Here is a 24124-nt window from a genome sequence, read left to right as displayed (position 1 = left end):
TCCGTCCTCCTGCACCTTAATCCCCATGAAGTAATGAATGTATGTATATTAAGCCTTTTAATCCCATATTGCCTCAGGCTAATCTTTTCCATTTCGTGATTCTCGATATAAAAACAAGAGATTCAGTCCACATTAGCACTCTGTGATGTGGAAATGCGACGGCCGTAGGGATTTTCCCATCAATGCAGGAGGATATAACGCATGTACATATGTTTTATAAGGAACATTTTTATAATGTTAATGAGAGTCAGGAAGTCATGTTCTCGTCTGATGAATGAGATAAAAGCTTTTAATCTTTTTTTCTCGTCAATGAAGAAACGTATTAGAACGTCTGAAGCCTCCCACTCGCCTGCCATAAATAATGCTGCTGGAGGAGCTGCGAGCCCACACATGCAGCCATGAATGCATGATCTGTGTACAGTGTGTGTGTGTGTGTGTGTGTGTGTCAGCCTGCAGACTGACTCTTCAGCGGCTCATGTCGCTTTGTGAACCCTCCCCTGTTGCTGCGACGGCTTCCCATCATTAAGAACAACTGGTTCAGAGCTCAGTTCTTACTCTGTGTTTTTCAGCCCAGACTCAAGTTCAGAAAGTCAGACAAATGGTCGATGAAGTGGCCTCTCAGTTTAAAAAATACCCGGCGCTGCATTGGTGGGGGCGTGCTGCTTAAAGAGCCAGTGAGGTGATGAGATACATCTGAGAAAGGTCAGTTTAAGTCATATATAAACTGGTCCAGCCGGCTTCTCAGACACCAGAACACTGTGCAGTGCTTTATAACGCTATGAGACAGGATTTTACTCTGTAAAGTTATCACGGCGGCAAAACAGTAGAAATACGACGGTCACGTTACAACGCAATTCATTATTATTATCATTATTATTTTCTCCATTAATTGATTGATTGTTTGGTTTGTAAAAATTCTAAAACTTGTGAGAAATGCCCCCAAAAAGCTTAATTTGTGAAGTGAAAAGTGCAGTATTTCCCTCTGAGATGAAGTGTTGTAGAAGTAGCACGAAAAGAAAACACTCAAGTAAAGTACAAGTACCTCAGATTTGTACTCAAGTACAGTACTTGAGTAAATGTACTTTGTCACATTCCACCACTGTATGCTGACTCGTCAGTGATGGTAATGTAATCAAAGTGTTGCCAAAACATCATTTAAGTAATGATGAAGAGTCTGATTCAGATTTCCTCCTACATGTTTCATGTGTGAGGAGTGAGCAGATGTTAGGAGACAGAAAGAGTCATAACACACACACACACATTTACAAACAACACGTCGGAGGCTAATTTGCACCCGAAACATCAACAAACGTGTTTTAATAGAAGAAAAATGTTCAGATGGTGAGAGTTCCTGTTGCTACTGTGTCAGTGACTGATGATGATGCTGAAATTGAAGAAGACGACAGTGTTTGTCGTCTGACTTTAAGTCCAGATTTCACTCTCGTCTTTCATCAGATTTAAAATCATCTCAGTTATTTGGGACGTGAAGCTCGTATTCGTGGCTGCACCAGCTTGTGATTTATGCTGATAAGGCAGGAGTATTTTTAGATTGGACTTTAGCAAACTGGGCCACCCTACTGGCTCAGTTAATTTAATTTAATAGTGACAATCTGGTTTAAAATCTGTTCAGGGATGATTATTACATCTTCTCGCCTTCTTTATTTTTTGGCGCTTCATCTTGTGTACTTGCAGATAAAAAGTCAAAGAAGTTTCTGCATCTTTACATTCTCTTAATGTCTCATTGGGACCATTTATTCATCACTTTCTCATCTTCCTCGAGCCGCGTGCTCCTGCGTTCATTAATCCAAGTAAACGCAGCAGACGCTCTGACAGGGCTTGTTTATTAGGAGGGAATGCTGGGAAACTAGGAGGCAGGCCAGAAGAGGTCGGAAATCCACCGAGGACTGTAAACATCCATTTTGACTGTTTCAAGGCAGCGCAGCTAAATATTTAACACGACTTAATGCACCATGCTGAGAAACAGACTGTCAGATCGTGTAAAAACCACTCCTCACCCTCGCGCAGACGCTCCTGCTCCAACTCCCTGACCGAGGTGGCACCGCAGAGCGCTTTAAAGGCCTGATTTCAATCTCCTGAAATAGTCAGATTTCTCTCTTCACTGCCACAACTTGTAGTTGGAAGGACACCAACACAAAACCTCCTGACCCATAAATCCAGTGGCTTGTTCACGCACAGATGCACGCTCATGGGCTGGTGCACTTGCGTAGACACGACGATGAGTTTTCATGATGTTTTTTTTATGGTTTAATTGTTGTTGTCGTCTGTTCTTTTCTGCGTCTACGCGTGCTGAATAATGCTTGACTTCTCTGCGTTGACGAATATGTTTTGCTTCTGTATTAAAGACACTATGTCGTGGCAACACATGATCTTCATGTGTTACTGTCTCATCTTACCTCACATCATTTTGTGTAACAGTTTCAAGTCATCTCATGCCATGTTTTATCATCTAGCTCTCTTCTTATGCCACTTCGTCAACTGGAATCTCGTCTCATCTTCTGTCCATTATCACATCACGTCATCTCATTTTATGACATTTTATAACATATGATCTCACAAAACCTCATCTAAAGCCGTGACTTTGAGACTAAAGGTACTGTACTTTATTTCTTACATGTTGTCAGGGCAACTCCAGGTCTCTATTCTCGTGTTATGCTATGTAATTTAATCTATTTTGTCGTAGGAACTCAAGTCATCAATATCTAGATTTAGATAGATCACGCTATATTTCTCATCTCAGGTAATCTCATGTGATTCTGTATCTCATCTCATACTGTTTTCTCTTCTCAGACAACATCATGTTTATCATGTCATCTCCTGAAACTTTATCTCGTGCCATGTTTTCTTCATCTGAGCAAATCTCATGTGATTCCATTTTAGATCGTATCGCTTCATCATGTCCTCTCATGTTATGTGTTCTCATGTCAGGTTTCATGGTATCTGTTCATGAGGTCTCATAATTTCATGAAACCTCCTCTCCACATTTTGTTTTCATCACATTTCATCACATCTCATGCCGTGTTTTCTCATGTGATGTCACGCCATTTCTGTAATTTAATCTGTTTTGTAGCTTTAACTCATTTCTTCTCATATAATCTTTTAATCATGTAATCTCATGAATCCATATCTCACGTCCCTTTCTCGTCTCAGTCTGGAGTTATATCAGGTCAACTTTCTTGCCATGTTGTCTCATCTCATGTAGTATGATCTCATGTTGCGCCATGTCATCTCCCGCCGTCTTATGTAATCTTCTCTCGTTTCTCATTTCATGTCTTGTCAGTTTTGTCTTCCTCATTTCCCATTTCAGGTTATCTCATTTCTTTACACGTTTTCATCTCGTCATGTAATCTCATTTCATTTTGTGTCGTGCTTCTCCTCCATCTCACCCCTCATTTCTCATGTTATGTCATGTGATCTCATGTAATTTGTAATCTTATCTCTGACCATGTAAATCATGTGAATTTGCCTCATGTATCTCATATTGTGTAGCCTCACATACCATCTTATATCGACTTATTATATGTCATGTTTTAGTTCAAACTTCGACATACTATATAATGTGATCTCATCGTCTCAGTTTGAATCCTCTGTCATCTTGTAATTGATTTCTTCTTCTCCTCTCATATAGGAACTTCTCACCTTACCATGATGCACCTTTACTGTCCATTTAAACTACATAAGCCATCCAGTTGACATGGAAACCGAAGCCTTTAATAGCCCGCTGTGGGCGAAAAGGTGACTCACTATGCATTTTCCTGAAAAAAACTTCTCCTTGTGTACCACAGATTTGTTTCGTTTGCAGTTTTTGCTGTTAGTTACCAACCAACAAACAGAGACTTGTTCCTTTGCTGTCGTAAATACCCACCACTTCATAAAGTACATATATTTCAAATTTTCTCAAGACAAGCGGAAAAGTAGCACCAGCTGTCTCCAAACTGTAGCGGGAAAAGTGTCTTGAAATTAGACCGATTTCCCCTTCAGTATCATGAGTTCATCACTGAGAGAAGCGAGGCAGGATGGTGACTCACCCAAAGGTCTGTGGAAGCACCGCTACTTGCCAGTATATTTTACAGAAAGTAATATAAATCTAAAATTCAGAATGTTTTGGCTCGAGGCAGTGAAGTTTATTGTAAGCTGTCGTCTATCTTGTAGTAAGAGTCTGGAAGGTCTCCGCGGGCCGACAGCTAAAGCAGATGATCTGCAGTCAAACTACAACTGTAAGAAACAAAAAATCAATTGAGGTAATTCTCTGGTGAGTGTGAATTTCATGGCCGTCAGTTCATTATATTTTGATCATTTCTGTGCACATGTGGGAAATATTGGCTTGAAGGTGAGGGTGAAGAGGTAACTAAGAGGTCCTCTCCTCTGGGGATCATGAATCTGGGTCTCATGTCGTGGACCAGCTCGTCAAAGTGAAATCTGGTACTAGAGAAAGTCATCAAATTGTTATGATTCATCTTCTGTGGACCGTGAATAAAGTGCAGTGCATTCGTTTTCATAGATCAGTTGGTCTCTTTGTCTGAGGGTGAGGAGATCACTAAAATCTTTACTGTTCTTCCTCTGGGAACACGAATATATATATCAAATTATATGGAAAACTGGGTGTCAGTTTTCAAGATACCATGTTGTGGACCACTGGGTCAGATGGTGGCACTACAGACAAAGATTGAGGGTCACAAAACAGGATTCTGGGCTTTAGTTTCAAAGCCTAAAGGTGAGGGTGAGGACGTCACCAAAACCTTTTATTCTGGGAATCATGCAGACATACAGTGAATCACATACAAAACCGGGACTTCGTTTTCAAGATACCATGTCTTGGACTAGTTAGTTAGTTTTCCACTATCGACTATGAATACAGACAGAAAATGTTATGGAAATCCAATCTGTCCTGGACCACTTGGTCAAGGAAAAACTTTGTCCTGATGGTTGCAATATATAAAAGGTCCAGGAGCTGCGAAATTCATTAGGGTTTGTCCTCTGGGGACCATGAATGTGCAACTAACCTTATGAAAGCTTGGTTGGTGATTGTCAAGGAATCTTAGACGAACAGACACTGCCATTCTTCACATAAGAAATGCCACCAAATGTTTGAGAGTTCTTTATTTTCTTACGCTTTCCTCCATTATGGTACAAATAAATAAAACGCTGGTTTGAGGGACGTTGAGAATTATTAGAAAGAAACATTATGACTCTCCTGCCTCCTCAAATATGGCTCTGATTTCATGTCAGGCTTCCATTTCCTGCTCCAGAGGTCCTTATTTAACTGTATCCTGTGCCGATGTGAGTGTCTTTATGCCACTGCAACTGCTTCTATCCAAGATTAAGAGAGGAGAGATTAACTAAAAGCTCCAAAATTACTGCTCCAAAATAAGCCTATTCAAGCTGTAACACTCAGATGGAGGAAAAGGGACACAAACTGCAGCAGGAGCATCACGGTTGTAATTAGCAATAACAGCGAGACAAAGTGATCACAGGCAGGTTACCTCAGGCGTCTCCTCCAAAAGCTTCCGCTCTGTCCGCCTGGAGGGAAATTTGTGATTCAAAAAGTAGTCTGCAATTAAACTGCAGCGGAAGAGGCTTTGATTAATGCCCCAGCAAGCTGTTCATGCGGCCAACAGGTGACACCACATGGATATGTAGTCTCAGGCAGAGACCCTCAGTGTCCCTCAGCAGCAGAGAAACAGGAAGCCCCACTGCTCGATTACTAACCAGGAGAAACAGGGAACGTGTTCTTTTGTTTGCGTTTGTTTTCAAATGTTTTTGATTTCAAAATATGCAAAAGAATCAGATTGAAAATGTTTTGTTATGTTACGTCTCAGCAGGTGGACTGAATGTTGTTGCATGTAAGTTGTGTTTAATCAAATGACCACAAACTGATGGACACAGAGAAAACCGGGGGCAGGTGGTCTGACTCCAGCACTGTTTAATGAAGCTGCCATGTGTACTCTTGTACACTTTTTGGGGACTCAAAGGTGCACAATGCACAGAATGGTGGTTGGGGTTAATAGCGTAGGGCCCCAACAGCACATTTCTTTCTGTGGGGCCCCCTAACAGGTTAATTCAGCTCTGGGAAAAGCCTTTATCCAATGAGTGTATTGGAGCTCTTTTTATTGACCAATACAGCAGTTTAGAGCTCTGGCTGCTCCCCTGACACAGCACATTGGTAATACAACTGAGACACATCTATAGTGGACAAAACCCATTTACCACCAAGTCCCTCCACTCTGCTATTCCCAGCCTCACTTCACCGCTGCCTGCGTTACCATCAGACGTTAAGCCATCAGACTCCCCCCCCCCCCAAAGATCTTTTTTTCTCCAATTCAACCTTTGATGGAGCTCCCGGTGTGTCGGCAGGACGACCAAAGTCTGGCCTGGGGTTGGAGGTTTGGAGATTTGATGGGGGGCAGTGGCGTTGGTGGTTAGTTTTGGGGGGGGGGGGGTCAGTGCTTTGATTTTCGATCCCCTTCCCTTCTTTAGGGCCAATGAGAGACAGGCAGCACTGGTGGAAGCTGGACTAATTAATTCTCAGATCAATGAGGAGGGATGCAGCTATGTCTCCCTCCAGATGTGGAGGCGGTGCATTGATTGGTGCTGGGGGGGGGGGGGGGGGTTCGATACCTCTATCCCTGTCTCTTCCCACTTTCCCTCCCCAAATGATCTTTGATCTCCACCGTGTGACATTTACTCGTTTCTACTCAATGAGCAGCAGTGCGAGAAATAACTAATGCTCAGACTCTCTGTTGCCTCTTTCAGTAGATTTTTTTTGCTTGTTAGGAGCATTTTGTTTTGTTGATGAGGTGATTTGTGCGAGTCTCTTTGGAGCGGCTGCATGTAGAAATAGATTTGTCAGACTCATCGGCCGGTGGCCTCGAGCGCCTGTTCCACATGAACAATGCGGGCCCGCCTGCTGAATGCTGATTGGGCATAATTGGGGGTTAGTGATGCGGAGTAATTAGAGTGATTACAGTCATCAAATCCCAGCGGAGACTCTCCTCGCTGTCCAACGCAGCCGGTCCGAGACACGTGCAGCAGTTTTGTAGCGAGATGCAAAATCTGTGAGGTTCACTCAGCTCCTCTGTGCTTCGTTGTCGTGTTAATGCACCTGGGATCATGAACAACGGCAACTTTTTAAAAACATTTGGTCCAGAAACACTTAGAAAGAGTGCAACAAAGGGACAAGATTAAATTCCTAAATCACCAAAATTACAAGTACAAGTTAACTTACTCTCTCGTTTCTTTGCCTTTCAAACACATTCCTGCTTTAAAAAGCAAACACAGCCAGATATTTTACCCAAGTGATGATGCTCATTTTCTAGTTGTTTTGGGTGAAAGACTTTCCCTCCACACACACACACACACACACACACACACACACACACACACACACACACCAAAGTGTCTGTTCACAGAAAACGTGCAAACTTTTACCGAGTTAATTCCCATTAACCTGAATCTAATTGTGACTGTAACTCTAAAACCAAGTATTAACACCTCCGTATCTCCTCGAAATTATATCTGTGTTCTAATTTATTTTCCTCATTATATTTTGTGGCCTTTATTATAGTTAAATATATATTATATAGTTTCCTGAAGATGTTTTTTCTAGAGTCGGAAGGGGAACATTTATGTTCTACACTTGAGTTATAGGAAGGAGTGGAGTGCACAAAGTGTGAGATCCTGAGTCTGGATGTGTGTGTGTGTGTGTGTGGTTAACATAACAGCTCCTCAAAGTGAAGCCAAAATGTCTCAACCGCCCCCTGGTGGCTGGCTGCGGTATAGGTGTACACGTCAAATGGGGGCGCCCCCAGTCGCTCACTTGGTAGATGGTTGAGTCCTTACTGCAGTAAGTTTGGTTTTAATTAGTTATTTGATGCAATAATGAGGCATCATGATTGACAGCTGTGATTGACCCCCCCCCCCCCCCCAACCCTTGTCCTACAAGTCACTTTGGACTTTTTCAATATTAAACGAGATCCATGTTTGTGACTTTTTTTTTTACCTCTCTGATTATGTAAAATATTATACGACCCAATCACCTTTTATCCTCCATAGCAGTTGTTCCCAACCTGTGGCTCAGGAGCCCCTCAAGGGTCGCACGATAAATCTGAGGGGCCGCGAGATGATCAACAGGAAAGGACGAAATGTACGAAATGTACACCGAACCAAGTCGGGATCCTGTGAGGTTTGTCTTCTGGGTATGAAACTTCCTCTCTTTGCTTCCACAGACGGTGTTTGTTTGATGAACCACAGCAGAAGCAACACAACATGGGAATTTAGTACTAAAAGACAGTATGGAAGATACAGACCTGAATAAATGTGAACCTCCCTACCACAGCTCTATAGTGACGTATCTTTTCCACCAAACTACATTCATTTTTCCTGACTTTTGTATAATGTTTGCTTGTATTTGTAAAAAACAGATTTCTTTCTTTAAATCCTTTAAATGAAGCAAATCACATTTTCAGTAAAAGCCATGACCCTGATGAGGGGTCAGAAGTAAACATTGCTCCATTTTACAGAATCAAAAGCCACAAATGTAAGAGTGTAATTTCTGGCCTGCTTCTGTATAGTTCTTGTAGAAACCTGGCGCCCTCAGTCAGGCCTGCAGGGCTGCTTTCATGAAGTTTTAAATGTGCTCCAGGTTGTAATAAAAAAGCCAATACCAGCTTAAATGCATATGAGACTATTTAAAGCTATAAATAGCCGCGCAGCCTCCTTTATAATCTTCCGGTCAATAATCGAGATGCTGTGAGCGGCCTCAGTGCAGCTCTGAGTCCTGATATGTACAGTACAGTAAATAAAAGGTGGAGGCGTCAGGCCGAGCAGACAGCCTTGAAGCCCTGCACGGAGCGACTGCCGCTCCGGTCGGGGCCCTCGGCTCCCGGGGGCCTCGTCAACCTTTCATACGAGCTAATGAGCATTCCTGAGGGACTCCTGCAGGGGGAGACACTGTTTTCACTGCTTCATGGTAAGACTCCTCACTGGACTTACTGGGTTGAGGCACCTTGTTTCCTGTCACGTATGATATCCTGTCTTTGACATTCTGGGAATATTCACTTATTTACCTTCTTTGCAAGAGTTAGAGGGACAGATCGATGCCACGCTCGTGTCTGTAGGATGCAGGGTGTGGTTAGCCTAGCTTAGCATAAAGACTGGAAGCAGGGGGAAACAGCTAGCCTGGCGTTTTCTAAAGCTCGAAGATGCTAAAACCTCTAAACATCTTTCTGGGTTACAGGGCACGTGGATAACAATTCATTTATCAACTATTTATCAATATTTAAGGCTACAGTTTTTATTTATTGATTAATCTTATGATTATTATTATTAATATCGACGCTTCTCTAAACCTGTAAGGGATTTTTCACAACCTGGCAACCCAAAAGTTGATCTCATTAATGTACCAGAACTCCATAAATCATCAGCGACTATCATTTCTTTATAATCATCATTTAGACTTAAATATAGATGTCGTTTTTTTATTCCTGGCATTCATTACTCAAACATTAAACTCATCTCACGCAACATCATCGTTTGGAGGGGCCGAGCCCGCAGCAGCAGACACGCATGCGTCCTGGCTCTCCGGTCAGGCAGCGGGATGCAGCGCCGCCGCCGTGGCTCAGTGCGCCCCGAGCAGCCAGAGCGCACGGTTACAATGAGCTTCTCCATCGGTCCGACTGAGAGCCAGCGTCAGAACCGACCTCCGAGCAGCAGACACACCGCCACAGACCCTGACCGACACCAGCTCCGCCCGCCCGCAGCAGGATGCCCGGGGGAAAGAGAGGGCTTGTGGCACCGCAGAACACTTTCCTGGAGAACATCGTCCGGCGTTCAAGCGGTGAGTCTGCGCGCCGGAGCGAGGCTGGTTTTGGGTTTGGTTTGACCAGGCGGCTCGGACCCGGACTCTGCTGGAATACAGTGTGTTTTTGTATCAGTGCATCCACGGAGGTCTGGTGGAGGATAAACCCACATAATCTCATTTTATACCCGCATTCATTTTGCAGTGATGGAGTCCCCCCCCCCCTCTCTGAGGCTCCATGAGTGTCATACATCACGATAAGTAACGTTAAACTGACCGAAGTTACATGTTCCTACCGGGAGAAACGTGTCTTGCAATGTTGAGGAAAATATAATTGTGTTTTTGCTGGAGTCAGAGTTACTGGGTTATTCTGGTCTGACTGGTCCAGATTAAACCAGCAGCTGAACAAACACCGAGTCACCGCGTGTTTTAACGGACAATTAAAAGTTGATTTTGATCATTAACTCTCCGGTTTGTGTTAATGAACACTGACTGCTGCTCAGCCAATAACGCTGCAGCCCTCTGATCATCCATTAGCTGTCCACTCCGCCCCCTCCCGCTGCTGTCGCTGTGGTTTTGGGGTCTGAAGTCACGGTGCGCCTCTGTGGAGCTCAGCTGCATTAGTGCTGGTGGTTCTGGGTGCAGCTCGTCTTTCTTCTGCCTCCATCGTCGCTATAAACTGCGCCGGACTTGGCACCGGCCCGAGAGGCACGCGCTCTCTCCTCTGATCAGGTTGATTGATTGGCTTTGTCTTCCCAGAAAAGTCAGCGGAGTCATTGGCCGGAATGAAAGTCAGGGCCGTGGACGGGGGGGGGGGGTGCGTGGTGGGTGGAGGAGATAAGGTCAAGAAGACTGTTCCAGAAACGTGTTTCTGTCTGTCATCGCGGTGTTTGTGGCTCCGGGGCCCCCCGGGGCCCCCCGGGGCCCCTCGGGGCCGCCGCGCGGCTCTCTCGGGGAGTTTCAGCGCTAATTGGAGAGGCATTGGTTGTGTTTTGTTTTTTATTTTCTACTTGAGCAGTCACACAAGCAATTAGCTGCACTGATGTTCTCAGGCTTTTCGGTGGCCTCAGATGAAGTTCGAGGAATCTTAAAACTGTAACACGGAGGATGTTTTGGCGTTTTACAGCTTTGTGTTTGTTATAGAAGAACTAAGATACAGAAAACAGGATATAAGCTTTCCAACGCAGACAGAGAGAGTAAACAAGGAGTTTAGGAGGCTTTAACTTCTGTGAGAGACAGTTTTTCACGTGTAGATACAGTTTTAATGTTTCAGGGTACTCGGATACTAAAAGTGGCTTTAAATACTCTTAAGTTTGGTTTTTAGTTTGAGAACTTGCTGGTAAGGATGTGCTCCTTCCCAAAGAAATGAGCTGAGTCTTTTATTTAAACACCGTGCCTCATGTACCACGAGAAGATATATATATATATATATCCTGTATATATATATACACTGATATATCAGATATATGTACTCTCAAAGATGTGTTTGAGGTAGAAACAGTTATCATTACGTAGTTTTACTTTAAGTATTCAAGTCAACAATAATTAAACATGTCTAAACACTCGTGTGTGATCAGGAAAATGTAGTAAAATGACTCAAAACAGTTGCCAATTAATTTTCCGTCAGTCGACTAATTGATTAATCGTTTCAGCCGTTCTTGTATAAACTGTGAGGTAGTTTAATTTATAAAAAAAGAATCATATTTCATAAGCTCTTCATATGTTTTCCACAAAAGTACAACATTTCCCTCTGAATTCTAGTAGAGTAGAAGTACAAAGTGGCTTGAAAGCAAAAAGTGCAAGTACCTCAAACATGTATTAAAGCGCAGTACTTGAGTAAATGTACTCGGCTCCAGCTGGCTGGCGTGTGTTAGTGGGACCTCAGTTTTTCTCAGATCCTGGACGTGGATGGAGGTTTCTGTGATCTCTGAACAGACAAACAGGCTGCAGGAACACGTTTCCAAGTGTTTTCTCGGCATAAATTTCATTCTTTGTTCCACTTCTTTCATTTCAACTGTGAATGAGATCTGAAATTAAAAGGTCTCACGTAGCCTCTTAACAGAGTTCCCTGCACATTGAATGATGCTGTTAACGCTGGAATAGTCTCATCAGCAGCTTTCAGTGGAGAGTTTGAGGCTTCTGCACTTTTCTACCAGCAGCTTCGGTTGCTGCCAGCCTTCAGGCCGCCCTGCTGGTCGAACCTCGGCTCAGATGAGTGGTTGGTTGTGATGAAAGAGGAGAGCAGAAAAGGTCGAGATGATTCTGTGTTTTTTGTGTGTTGCGTGAAGTCTTAGTCAGCTCTTTAACTCCAAAGGTCACACAGGAGGCTGAGAAACAAGGAGGTGATGAATTTAAGTAACTGAAGTTCCTTTTTGTGTTGAAAAATCACTCGAGTAATTGTTTGGAGAGAGCGGCAGAGAACAGATGAGGCTGATATTGTTCTGGATTGTTCTGCGTTAAAAAAGGCGCGACCCTCTCTGATTTGTTCTGACCTCTGGATGAGGAGGCGGAGCCACCGCCGGCCTGAACACGTCTCACGCTGAGAAGACTTATTTATAAATATTTGTCCTGTTGGTGGTGCCAGAGAAGAGGCCATATAGAAGGGTTAATCCTACGGTGGCCATTTTAGGACATGTCAGAATCAGCTGGTCAGGCTCGACTCAGCTTCCGTCAGACTAAGCTGGACTTTGTCCGATTCTCGGTGAACGTGATCTGTATTAATCTGAGTATTCATTGATAATCTATCATTTAGTCTGTATAATGTGGGAACATGTCCATCAAAACTTCCTACAGCTGTCTTCAAACGGCCAACAGTCCAAAAGTTCTCATCGCAGCTGAGAAGTCGGACTGAAGTCATGTTTGGATTTGAGAATGAACTGATCGATCAAAATAGTTTTCGTTTTCTGTCCATCAGTTCGTTTCAGTGTTGTCTGCAGTTTATCGCCCCGATATCTGGAGAGACACATTTCATGTTGACTTTGGGATTCAGTCATTCGCATTTTCTCTCTATTTTCACCACTGGAGGCGCGTTCACCAATCAGACGGTTTTCAGGTGAAACTTGAAGCTCGTCAGTGGCGTCCTGTCACCCTCCTGTCACACCTCCTGTCACCCTCCTGTCACACCTCCTGTCACACCTCCGTGCAGGTGATTAACATGAGATGAAAGGTCACTGTACAGAACCAGAACCAGTTTGTTTTACTGAGAATCAGATGTCACCCGGCCTGCGACTGCTGATACAACAGAGGTCTTTTTCCCTGACTGCAGCTAGAACACTTTTTATTACAGTAACTCTTTTTTTATATCATCCGTCGCCTGCTCGGTGAACTCAGTGGAGTGTTTTTACTCATCAGTCTGTAAAAGCTGCAGTGGAACCGGCCTGAAAGAGCTGCTGACACGCCTTCAACAACTCATCGTCTGGGTTTCACTGCAGAAACTTTACGGTCTTTTCATCGTTTAAATGCTGTTTCAGTCAGTTGTGAGGTGCTTTGGCCCTCTGTCAGATATGAAGAGCTGTTTTCAGCATCTTTTCATCCCTAACTTTACTCTTTTACCAGCCGACTATTTGGAGAAGAGGAGGGTCTCTAATTGATGAACGAAGTTGCTGATACAGCACATTTGGCAGGTGTTGAAGGACATTATCGACAGTTTTGCCTCATTAATTACAAATTGCATATACTGCTGACCATCTTCTAAAGCAGGTGAGGTTTTTTTTGTTATAATAAATAACTTGCAAGACTTGAACCTTTCCTGTGATACTGTAGGGAGTCCATTACAGAGGGCCCGTTATAATATTAATGTGCAATAATGTCACAGGAACTTTGAAAAGTCTTCTTTGTTCATGTATTCAGTGTTTGTCCGAAACTCCACACCCACGGAAAGAAGCTCGATATACTTGTTGTCACTGTTTATTGTTTTTCTTTGGGTCTTCTTGTTCAAGGACGCGGCAACATCCGAGACTTCACCATCAGTAACCGAAGTCTTCTGGGGTTTCATTGCGCAGCAGCTGACTGTCTGAGTGTCCTTAAACGCAGCGAAATGAGAGTTTTTTAGGCCCTATTTTTGTGTGTTTTCTACACTACGTACCTACTTTCTATATGAGACCATTTACACCACAATATAGGGAGATATTGTGATTTATTCAAAATGATACTGGTTAGTTCAAACTTTCCTGGGGGGGTTGGATTCTGCTGGCGTTTGAAATCACGACTACCACGTTAGTGTTTGTAAAATCTTGGCTGCTGCCCCGACTGCATAAACTAAATTGATCGCTGAAATCTTGGAACAATTTGACGTCACTAAAAAGACTAAATGACTTTTTGAGGTTTTAAACAAACAGCCGGGTGAGAATGGTTGACAGCACTGTGACGTTTATGTGATTTGTAGTTAATTATTAAACAGTCAAGACCACCTCTGTTGTTCTCCCTGGTGACTAAGCTATCGCCATGGAAAATATATCAAATGAATAATGAATATCTTTGTGATTATGAGAGAGAGAACTGAAACTGACCGGTCTAACATATCTGGGTACGATCTTCTCCAGAGGTGGAGAAGCTTTGCGGCCTTTTATCTGTTCTTCATGCCTGGTGCTGTTACCGGGGCTGATGTGGTTTCTGTCCTGTCCATCTTTCAGAGACCAGCTTCCTCCTGGGAAACGCCCAGATCGTGGAGTGGCCTGTAGTTTACAGCAATGACGGATTCTGCAAGCTGTCTGGCTTCCACAGGGCTGAGGTCATGCAGAAGAGCAGTACATGCAGGTAAAACTTAGTATACTTTGTATTGTTGCTGAACAATTAAAGTTGTTTAATGCACGTCTAAAGCAATATTAGTTACGGCGTGGTAATGGAGCGATAATGACTCTTTAGTCTTGTCGCTTCGTTGTAACTCGCAACTAAATATGCATCATTTCTTTACATTTGCATACACTTAATCTATAGTAGGCATGTGTCTTATGTAACCCCTGGGTTTATGCATTTGTGATGGTTTAAAAGCTTCAGTTAAAGCAGAACTCATTAAAACCAATATATATATATTTTATTACAACACCAGCTTCTTTATGAGTTAAAACCACACCAGAGTAGCCATGAGTCATTGTTTTTAAAACTAAAACCATGTCCTTTTCAAAGTGCTGCGTTTATCCTGCAGAAATCACTGATTATGTCGTTTTTTATTCACGTTCATCCATTATTTAAGCACAGTGAGAGAGAGAGAGAGAAAGTATTAAAGGGTGACCCTTTTTTGTACCTTCCTCCTTGTGTCCTGCCGTAGTGATCATTAAAACGGCACAGCGCTGCTCTGGAGAGCTGCGTATACATGATACCAACTTGGTTTACAGCTTGAGAGCTGCTCTGATATTATGCAACTGAAGTGTGGAGCTGCAAAAAAAAAAGAAATCAGCATCTGGTATTTCCACTTGCTCTAAGAGAGAGAGAGAGAGAGAGAGAGAGGAAGAGATGGCACACCGCTCAGTCAGACGCTGAAATGAATCCAATTTAGAGCTGCCAGGGGATCTCTGCCCGGTCCAGCTGGAGGACGGTGTCTTGCTCGTCTGTCAGTCAAGACGTTTTAAAATTTGACTCCAAAGGACGACTCCTCTCTTCAGGCGCCTCTCAGATCCGACCGGGGGTGACGGCCTTGACTAGCCGGCGGCTAAAAAAGCTCGCTTAGACGCCGAGCCGAGTGAGAATAGGGGACTTATCCGTCCACTCCCTGCCGCTCTGGGCCGAGGGGGGGACACTGAGACCGGCAATCCACTCAGACGTGATACTGAGAGGATAGAAGAGCCCACTGAGAGCTTAAACTTACAGGCTGCTGCCAGACTCACGGAAGACGGGGGCTTGTTAATGGGGCCTAGTGCCTTTTTTTTGGGGGGGGGAGTAATTTGTGATGTTTTGACTGCAGTACAAGCAGATGATGTATCAACAATTCACACAGTGACACAATGGTTACAGAGGGTCACATACAGAGGGATGCTATAAACCGCTGGCACATGTTTGTATTCATTGACCTTCTTTGGTGAAATATTGGGTAGTTTCACTTCTGTGTCTTTACCAGTTATTCTTATAACAGTCTGAAAAGTTTTGAAGGGAAAATCGACCACTGCTACACTACAGTCAGTATTATTCATTGAAGCTGAACCCCTCATACTTCGTTATAGTGTCCCAACATCCCCAAATGTCCATCCAAATTACTGTTTTGAAATTTAAATGTGAGATGAAACTTTTAAGTGCAAGTTCAAGCAGGAAGACAATTATCATTCTAATTTTATCATCTCTCTGGGGCTCCACCTCTCAATCCTCATCCAGTTATTTCACTGGGATCTGTTCACAGGCTTTTCCCCTCAGCCCATGAGCATCTTAGCCGACGGATGTATAAACTGCTTTACCTGTTTCTTCTCTCTGCTGCAATAAATCGATCTACTAATCAACGGGGTTAATGCCAAAGTTTCTTGAATAAAACATCTTGCATTCTTCCTCACTCGCAGTGTCTTTCCTGTACGATGGCATTTAAAGAAAATCCACAATTGAAGCTGCAGAAAACACAAGAAAACTGTGGAGGCTCTTTAAATATCCTCATATTACTGTTACGTAGTGCTGTGGTGTTTCTGCTCGGAGCCTCCACCTGTCAATCAAACAGTGTGGAACAGGCCGTGTGGTGATCGGAGACTGTATAAGCGGACGTAGCCACCGTGACGTCACCCGTTGGTTGTTGGACTACCGTTTTGAAGCCATGTTGGTTTTTTGGAACCAGAAGGGACCATGTTTGGACCAGAGGGTGGAGCTGGGGATCTGAGAACCCGAGGACACTATGCACACCTGCCTGTCCCGGCTCCCTGACTGCACCTGGCTCCTGAAGTAGTGTTTGAATGGACTCCTCATCCATTTTAACGCTTGCTACAAACACACGAGGCTGGTTACATTAGCAGACGCCCCCATCGTGTCTTATCATGTGACTTTAAATGAAAAACGCAGAAAGAGGATCCCTGATAAGATGGTCTTGTTTGTTTTGTTTGTGGTCAACGAGGATCACCGTGTGTTCATTAGTCCTTGAAGACACTGCGGCTGTTGGGAAAGAAAGTAATCACTCAGACTGAGTCTTTTAGCACAGATTAAAATGTCCGCAGCCCTTTAAGGAATAATTACAACCCTGCCAGGAAACGCAGGCTGCACCAATCCAAAGCCTTCACTGTGTCCCAAATTTATGCTGCTGTTACGTCAATTTACTCTTTAAAAAAACAAACATAAAACTTAATGGACACATAACAGACCAACACATGTGATATACTGTAACACGGGGGCAAAGGCTGAAGGGGTCAGGTCAGTATTGATCGCTGCTGTTTCTCATATCGCCTGTTTCCTCTCCAGTTTTATGTACGGAGAGCTGACGGACAAGAAGACCATCGACAAAGTCAGGCAGACGTTCGACAACTATGAGTCCAACTGCTTCGAGGTCCTGCTGTACAGAAAGAACAGTGAGTGCTCGCTCACGCCATCACATTGTCTCATCGTGTCTCTTCTGTTTGTAACACTGAGAGAATTTCTACACGATTACTCGATATTTTTCATTATCGAGGAATCTGTTGAGTTCTTTCTTTTAATTTACTTTTAAATACATTCAATTTGCAATTTAAAACACAGAAAAGCAGCAAATCATCACTTTTGAGGAGCTTGAACAAGCAGATGGTTGGAAGTTTTGCTCTGTGAGTTACTGAATCATTTATCAATCACCGTCATTTATCATTTATCAGCTCTGATGCCTTGTTTACCTTAACACTGTATTTCTCACCTTCACATTGTGTAGAGTTCTGATAATGTTTTGCCTTCATCCCTTTGAATTGGACGCTGTTACACTGCTTCCCAGTGGCTTTAAGAATACAGATTATGTTGATTGGACTCTCCTTGGAGGCCTCTTGGTGCTGCCAGGTCTTTTAGCTTTTCCGAAGTTCATTTGAAGACCTAGAAGTCACAGAGGTTTATTTTTTTTTAGATTTTTACCGACACAAGCATGTGTTCTCATTAAACAGCTGTGATAAACCCACCGTACGCTACCTGTGCAGCACCAAACAGCAGGCTGACACAGTTAGAGACTAGCTGGTGAAGAAAGTGGAGCATTTAGCAGCTGAAGAGCCAGATAATCCATAAAAAATGTGGATGAAATATAACAGGTCAACGTGGGTAAAGCAGACTCTTCTGTCCAGGGTGATAGAGCAGCAGCGGAGTGAGCATTATATCTTGGATCGGCAGCGTTGGTGAGGAGCACAATGGACAAAGTGTGCAGACAAAAATAGTTCCAAATGTTCCTGTTTGCCAAGAGTGATCACCTACGAGAGCAAAATGCGAGGTGGAGGAGCACGAGGCAGGCAGATAGAAACAGTGAAAAATGAAAAGATCAATTTTAAGATGGCTCAAATTTGCTGACAAATCAGGAGAGCGGGGCCTTATAGAGGCTGGATATAAATGAGCTGGATGATGACTATGAACAAGTTGTATCCACAGATGTTAGGACATTATGGTGTGTGCAACTTTGTTGAACTTTGGCTCTCCTGAAAGTGTGTGAGGAGGTAATAAAGTCACGAAAAACTCAGCTGGTTCGAGGTTCCTCTGTGCAGAAAGAACAGTGAGTTCCTGAAACTTGATGACCTCAACATGAAGCTCATTAAGTTGTTAAAACCACACAAAACCACTGTTTGAATATGGGTAATTTAAACACCAGGTAAGACACGATCGATGGGGAAAGTAGAAGAGTCAAATTGTTCCTACTTCATACCTGTTACTGTTCCTGAAAGCATCTGTGCAACAGAATGGATCACCTCCTTTTCCATTTTTAATTATGTTCATCTCAGAATGTCATCTACCAGTTACAGGACTCTTTATAAAGAGGATGCCTAAGATGTGTCCCAATTACCAAACTACATAGTAAATTAGCTAATTTTGGGAAAGCAGCGTGCTTACACTGGGAAAGTGACAAAATAAAGTATACTCAAAGAAGAGCCAGCTAGCTGTTGTCCAGTTAGCGATCCATCAATCATTTGATGGATTAAAATGATGGATTTTAGGTCATTTATGTGTTTGCCTTTTTGGTTGAACAAAACAAGACATCTAAAGGGCTATTTTCTCACACCGTATATAGACTAAACCCGATGTACAGACCTAATTAGGAGGATGCCGCTAAGACTTTGTGGTGTCTCTGCAGGAAGTCCAGTGTGGTTCTACATGCAAGTGGCTCCCATCAGGAACGAGAACGACAAGGTGGTTCTGTTCCTCTGCACTTTTAAAGACATCACCCTCTTCAAGCAGCCCATCGAAGACGAAACGACTAAAGGTGAGTGTTTCACTGCAGCAGCAGGCGCTTTCACTCGAGAGAAGCTTCACTAAAGCACCTTTTCCACGAACGACGACGTCTCTCTCTGTTTTTTTTTTTTTTTGAAGATTATTTTTGGGGGGTGGCTGTTTTTATTATTAGATCGTTCACAGTAGAATTTAAAAGAAGGAGAGAGACGTGGAGAATGATGTGTGACCAGAAGTCTTTGAAGGATTTGAAAACCTGATGTTCTGAGTACATGATGTGCAGCTTAGTGTACCATTTCTGATGGCGTTGTGTTGGATTGTGTACAGTGAAGAGTTACAGCAGAGAGGGAGCAGTGCGGGGGATGACATGTGACAACATTTGTGAGTAGAACCAAATGAGTACATGGCTGGATGCCCCAGTATGTAATGTAATGCAGGTTGGCTTCTGATAGGACACATAATTACGTTTCTTCATCCTCCTCCTCAAACTTCTTGTTCTTCTTCTTATCTTTCTCTCTCATCGTCTTCCTCCCAGATGTTTTAATTATCTCTTAGTGTTCCTGTTCTCTTACTCATCTTCTTAATGTTCTTCTTAGTCTCCATCTTCTCCTTTATCCTCTCTTTTCTCCTCCCCTTACTTATTTTTAGCCATGCTAGCGGCTTTATGTTTGGCAGTGTCTGCTACGACATTCATGGCTCCCAGAGGGTGAATCCTCTGAGTGTTCACTACATGTACTATATGAGTCTGGACAGACATGGCTGTACACTGCAACGTGGCCGGTTGGACAGAGACATACAATCACAGGGAGGTTTCTTTTTATTCTCTTCTTGTTGATACTCGTCTCCGTCCTCTTCTCTTGTTTCAGTTGTTGTCTTCCTCCTTCTTCCTATACCTCTTTTCCTCTTCCTCCACCTCCTCGTGTTCCTTCTTATGCTTCTCTTGCTACTTGCCCTTGTACTCCTTCATCTTTTCTTCTTCCTCCTCCTCCTCCCCCGTCTCTGTCCTTTCTCTCCCACTGAGAGGTCTCAAGAACATTTATGCTTGCTACAAATCTTTTTTTCCCCTCTTTATTTCATCCCAAGCTGCGCGTGGAAAAAAAAGAACGAGTCAAGTCTTGTTTCCCTGCGATGCGGGAACGTCTCGAGCTGTCAGGTTGTGTTTGAGGAGGTTGTGATGCTGTCAGGAATCACAGGAGATGTGGGTGGCGGTGTTGTCCTCTGTGCCCTGACTGATGCACAGTGTCAGCTTCCTGCCCTGGGAGTCGTTCTTGGCGCTGCTGAGCTGCTGTGTTTGCCCTTTGACAAGGATCCCCCCCACCCTTCCTCATTTCCCCTTTTTAATGTACACACACATGCAAACACGTGTGAACACATGCAGCGAGGTACCCCCCCCCCCTCCTCCCCCCCGCTGCAGAGACCAGAGTTGTTGTGTGATTTGTTTATTCATTCATTATGTGTGCTCAGCGAGACTTGAATAACATGGGTTGAACATGCAATTAGAGCTTGACTGGAACTAATATTGTCACATCAGTGCGTTGACGTCTTTGCCAGTTAGCTGCTGCTTCTGCTGATGTGACAAACTTCAGATTTAGTTCTGTAATCATCCAGAGAACTGCCAACCACAGTTCAGAGCCCCACTTCAGTCAAAGTAACGGCGCAAAAGAATCACCTCAAAGAGCTTAAAACGTCTTGCAAGTTGAATTCACCTACAGAAGCCGGATAATGTGGTCAGTTCGAAGCTCTTCCCTGTGTGGCTTCTGCTTTGTTTGCTGTGTGATTCTCTTTTCACATTTTTAAAATGAAACAGAGTTGAAAATGAAAACTTTTCTGCACTATTAAACAGATGGCTTTTTATTGTGCACATTCTTAAACAGTAATGGAGAGAGAGCAAAATCACGGTGGCAACAAGGCTGTACTTTGCCGCTGGGGGGTTTGACTCACATGCCGCAGCCAGACCGAAGCCGGCCAGCACATTACGGTGTATGTCAGTACGTGCAGCGGTGGCCTGCTGTGTCACAGAGCAGCGTACTGGGCTGCAGTTTAACCCGCCTGGTGATTAGAGGGGTGGGAGAGGCCGTTTGTGAGGAAGGGAGATTCGCTGCTGCGGGCGTCTGCAGCTGAGTTCGCTCGTGCTGCAGTCCAAGCGCTGCTCTCTGGCTGCTCCTACGGCTCGCCACGCCACAACACGTCAGCGTCAGCTGAGTGGGAGAGAGATGCTAAAGATGTCCATCCTCCACTTCATACATTTAAAATCTATTTTGTTATTCTATCCGCACCCTGTGACCACGTGCGTTCTTTTGCCTAAAATTACCCCTTTTTTCCATTTTCACCCAGTAATCTTCCTAATTTTCCTATTTTTAGCGTGCACTACATTCTGCATTGTTGCTAACACATCTGTTCACCTGATGGTGTTTCATCAGAGGAGCCTATAAAGAACATAGAGATTTAACAGGTGCGTTTTGCGTGCAGGTACAGTAACTAATGTTGGCATCGTCGATGTAGGGAAGCAGTAAGAAAAGGACAGAGGGGCAAAGCTGAACATGTGGCAGAAATGGTGAACATCGTGTTGTTGTTTTTTTTTGCAGAGTGGCAGTTTTCGCCGTTTGCTTTGTCAGCACCTGTAAAAGCCTCACAGATGGCAGTCACCTCTGCCTCAGGCGAGACATCATTTCAGGTAGACAGCTGATCTGAATGAGTGAGGAGTGCTGAGGAGAGAACACAGGTGCCGCAGGCGTTAAGCCAAACACTTCAGCTGAAAGTTGTTTTACACGATGGAAGTCTTGAAGCTGGTTCTTGAGGATTAGGAACATTCTCTTGAAATAAGAGATTTGATCTTTCAATAACGTGTCATTGAGAATCTAGAAAGAATCTGATTTAGATTGACAACACATATAAATGATTAAGTGGCCCTCGTTCTTTTGACGGTAGCTGCACTTGGACCAATGCTTGGGTCAGTCCTGGCACTTGATTCATAGATCGTTAGTCCACCGACCGGGGGCCCATTTCACCAAATTTGCAAGCCTGCAAAAAAAGAGACAACTTTGTGACAACGTTCACTCATTAAAACAGACGCCCATATCTGTGAGAGCCTTATAGAGACGTACCTGCTGCTGTGTAATGTGAGGCTGCTGCCATTTGAGCTCTGTGTTTAAGGAACGCTTGCGAGTCACATATGTAAAACGAGGCCCTGCCATCGAGACACCAACGTGTATTTGTTGCTATTAATCTCTGTTATTAGTCCATTTCGTCACAGTGACTTTTTACAAACAAACCAAAAGATGCAAACACATGGCACATAGACAGCCAGGTAACTTTCACAGTTCACGTCTGCATCACCATCACGCTGTGCAGTGTAATCTCTGACGGTCATGAACTGGCCTTAGAAATACCTCCAGTAAAACCCCATCCACCTAAACCACGCGCCCTCTACATTTTACATTCTGTTTATTTATTTATTCGTTGAATTATATATTTTTTTGTGTTTGAAAACATTTGATTATTTATATGTTACCATGTACTTTTTGCCTAAAAACAGTCAACTTTGTTTTGTCAAAGAAAGTAACTTCCCAATATAAAATAATAATAATAACAATAATAATGTATATTATGTGTTTAATTGGAGAACGTAAACTCCTCTTCACATCATTATTCCCCCGAAATTCCCAGAAATATTATCAGGGACATGACTCGATGGTCCCGGGAATATTATCTCACCTTGTTTTTTGTCATTAAAAAAAACAAACAGGAAATGAAACAAAACACGTTGGGTGCTTGTGAACGTAGCTTTAGATCCCAAACATCAGCTAAGTTTAGCAAAACACTCTTATCTCTTAACAACAAACATGTAACAAGTCTTGATGTATCTGGCCCTCAGAGGCTGGTGTGGTAACCTCAGCGACGTACAGTACCTGAACACAAAGGCGGCTAAATGTTAAAGTAAGATGTTAAATATGGACAGTTTTTGCAGTGCGTGCGTGCTGATCACGTGTCCTACATGCATCTGCAGAACACGACGAAGGCTTTTCGTAGACTTTACCGACAGCAGACTGGTTTGTCCTTCAGCAGACAGACAGTTTGGTTGGGAGCCGTCCTCGCTGTGGAACCGCTGATCAAAATCTCATTTCAGAATTCACTTTGGTGGTGCGTGCACCAGTTCTGCTCCCATGTTATTTTTAGCCAAGGCCGTTTTTTATTTATTTCCACTTCCATTGTGCTCCTGTCTGATGAACCAGGCAGTGTTGCATTCTTGAGGGGAACCACAGCAGGAGCGTTACTATTACTACCGTGAAAAAGACCTCTGATTTACTTGTCCTGCCGTTTCCCCTCATGCTCTATGTGAGGTCCTTTTCGTCCTTATGTGTCAGTATGTACAGTGGAAGCCTGTGAGCTGTCACTGTGTATTTACATGAGTGCCAACAAGACAAATCGCTCCACTTCATGATGAAAGTAGTTCTGGGTTTGGAATTAAAAAAAAAAACACATTGGCTTGCTTTCCGTGCCAATGGTTCGCTATTATTTTCCAACACATTAGGGCATGGTACTACTCTATAATTCATGCACCATATACAGTGAATTATGCAGTCACAACTACTGTATTGGCTGTATAGAAAAAGCACTTAAGACATGCTTGCTTAAGTAAAAGGAGTAATGCCACAATGGACAACTAGCCCTGCTGTCAAACTTCTGCTTCAGTAAAAGTAAACAAGCGTTTGCATTTAGCCTGAGTGGCTTTAAAGTGAAGAAATAGTACTTAATTATAGAAATGAAAAGTTGAATTCATGAGCAAAAAACAGATCCATCCTCAGTTCAGGACACTCGGGGGTTTTACAGCCGGTCTGCTTTCTAATGTTGGATAACTTTAACTGTGTGACTGAGGCAGTTTAATGGCCTGTTTGTTTTAGCTTGGACCAAATAAACACGTCAGTAGTTTTATGCAAAGAGTAAAACGCGAGGCGAGCTTGTTTCCTGCTTATGAGCGAATGAATGAATGAATATTTTAGTTTTTCAGTCCACATGGCTTCAGAA

General features: G+C 43.4%; 1 protein-coding gene across 1 annotated transcript in view; it reads left to right on the top strand.

Moving 5' to 3' along the window:
• The first annotated feature begins 9780 nt into the window (after nt 1-9780).
• kcnh5b (potassium voltage-gated channel, subfamily H (eag-related), member 5b) overlaps nt 9781-24124 on the top strand; it is a 95710-nt gene continuing 81366 nt past the window's right edge. Inside the window, exons 1-4 of the mRNA XM_070919847.1 lie at nt 9781-9853; nt 14446-14569; nt 17177-17283; nt 19005-19133. Coding sequence (XP_070775948.1) covers nt 9781-9853; nt 14446-14569; nt 17177-17283; nt 19005-19133 — 433 coding nt within the window. The remainder of the gene's footprint in view (nt 9854-14445; nt 14570-17176; nt 17284-19004; nt 19134-24124) is intronic.

Source organism: Enoplosus armatus, chromosome 15, assembly GCF_043641665.1.
Source record: "Enoplosus armatus isolate fEnoArm2 chromosome 15, fEnoArm2.hap1, whole genome shotgun sequence".
NCBI classification, from domain to species: Eukaryota; Metazoa; Chordata; class Actinopteri; order Centrarchiformes; family Enoplosidae; genus Enoplosus; species Enoplosus armatus.
This window is presented reverse-complemented; position numbering and strand designations above follow the sequence as displayed.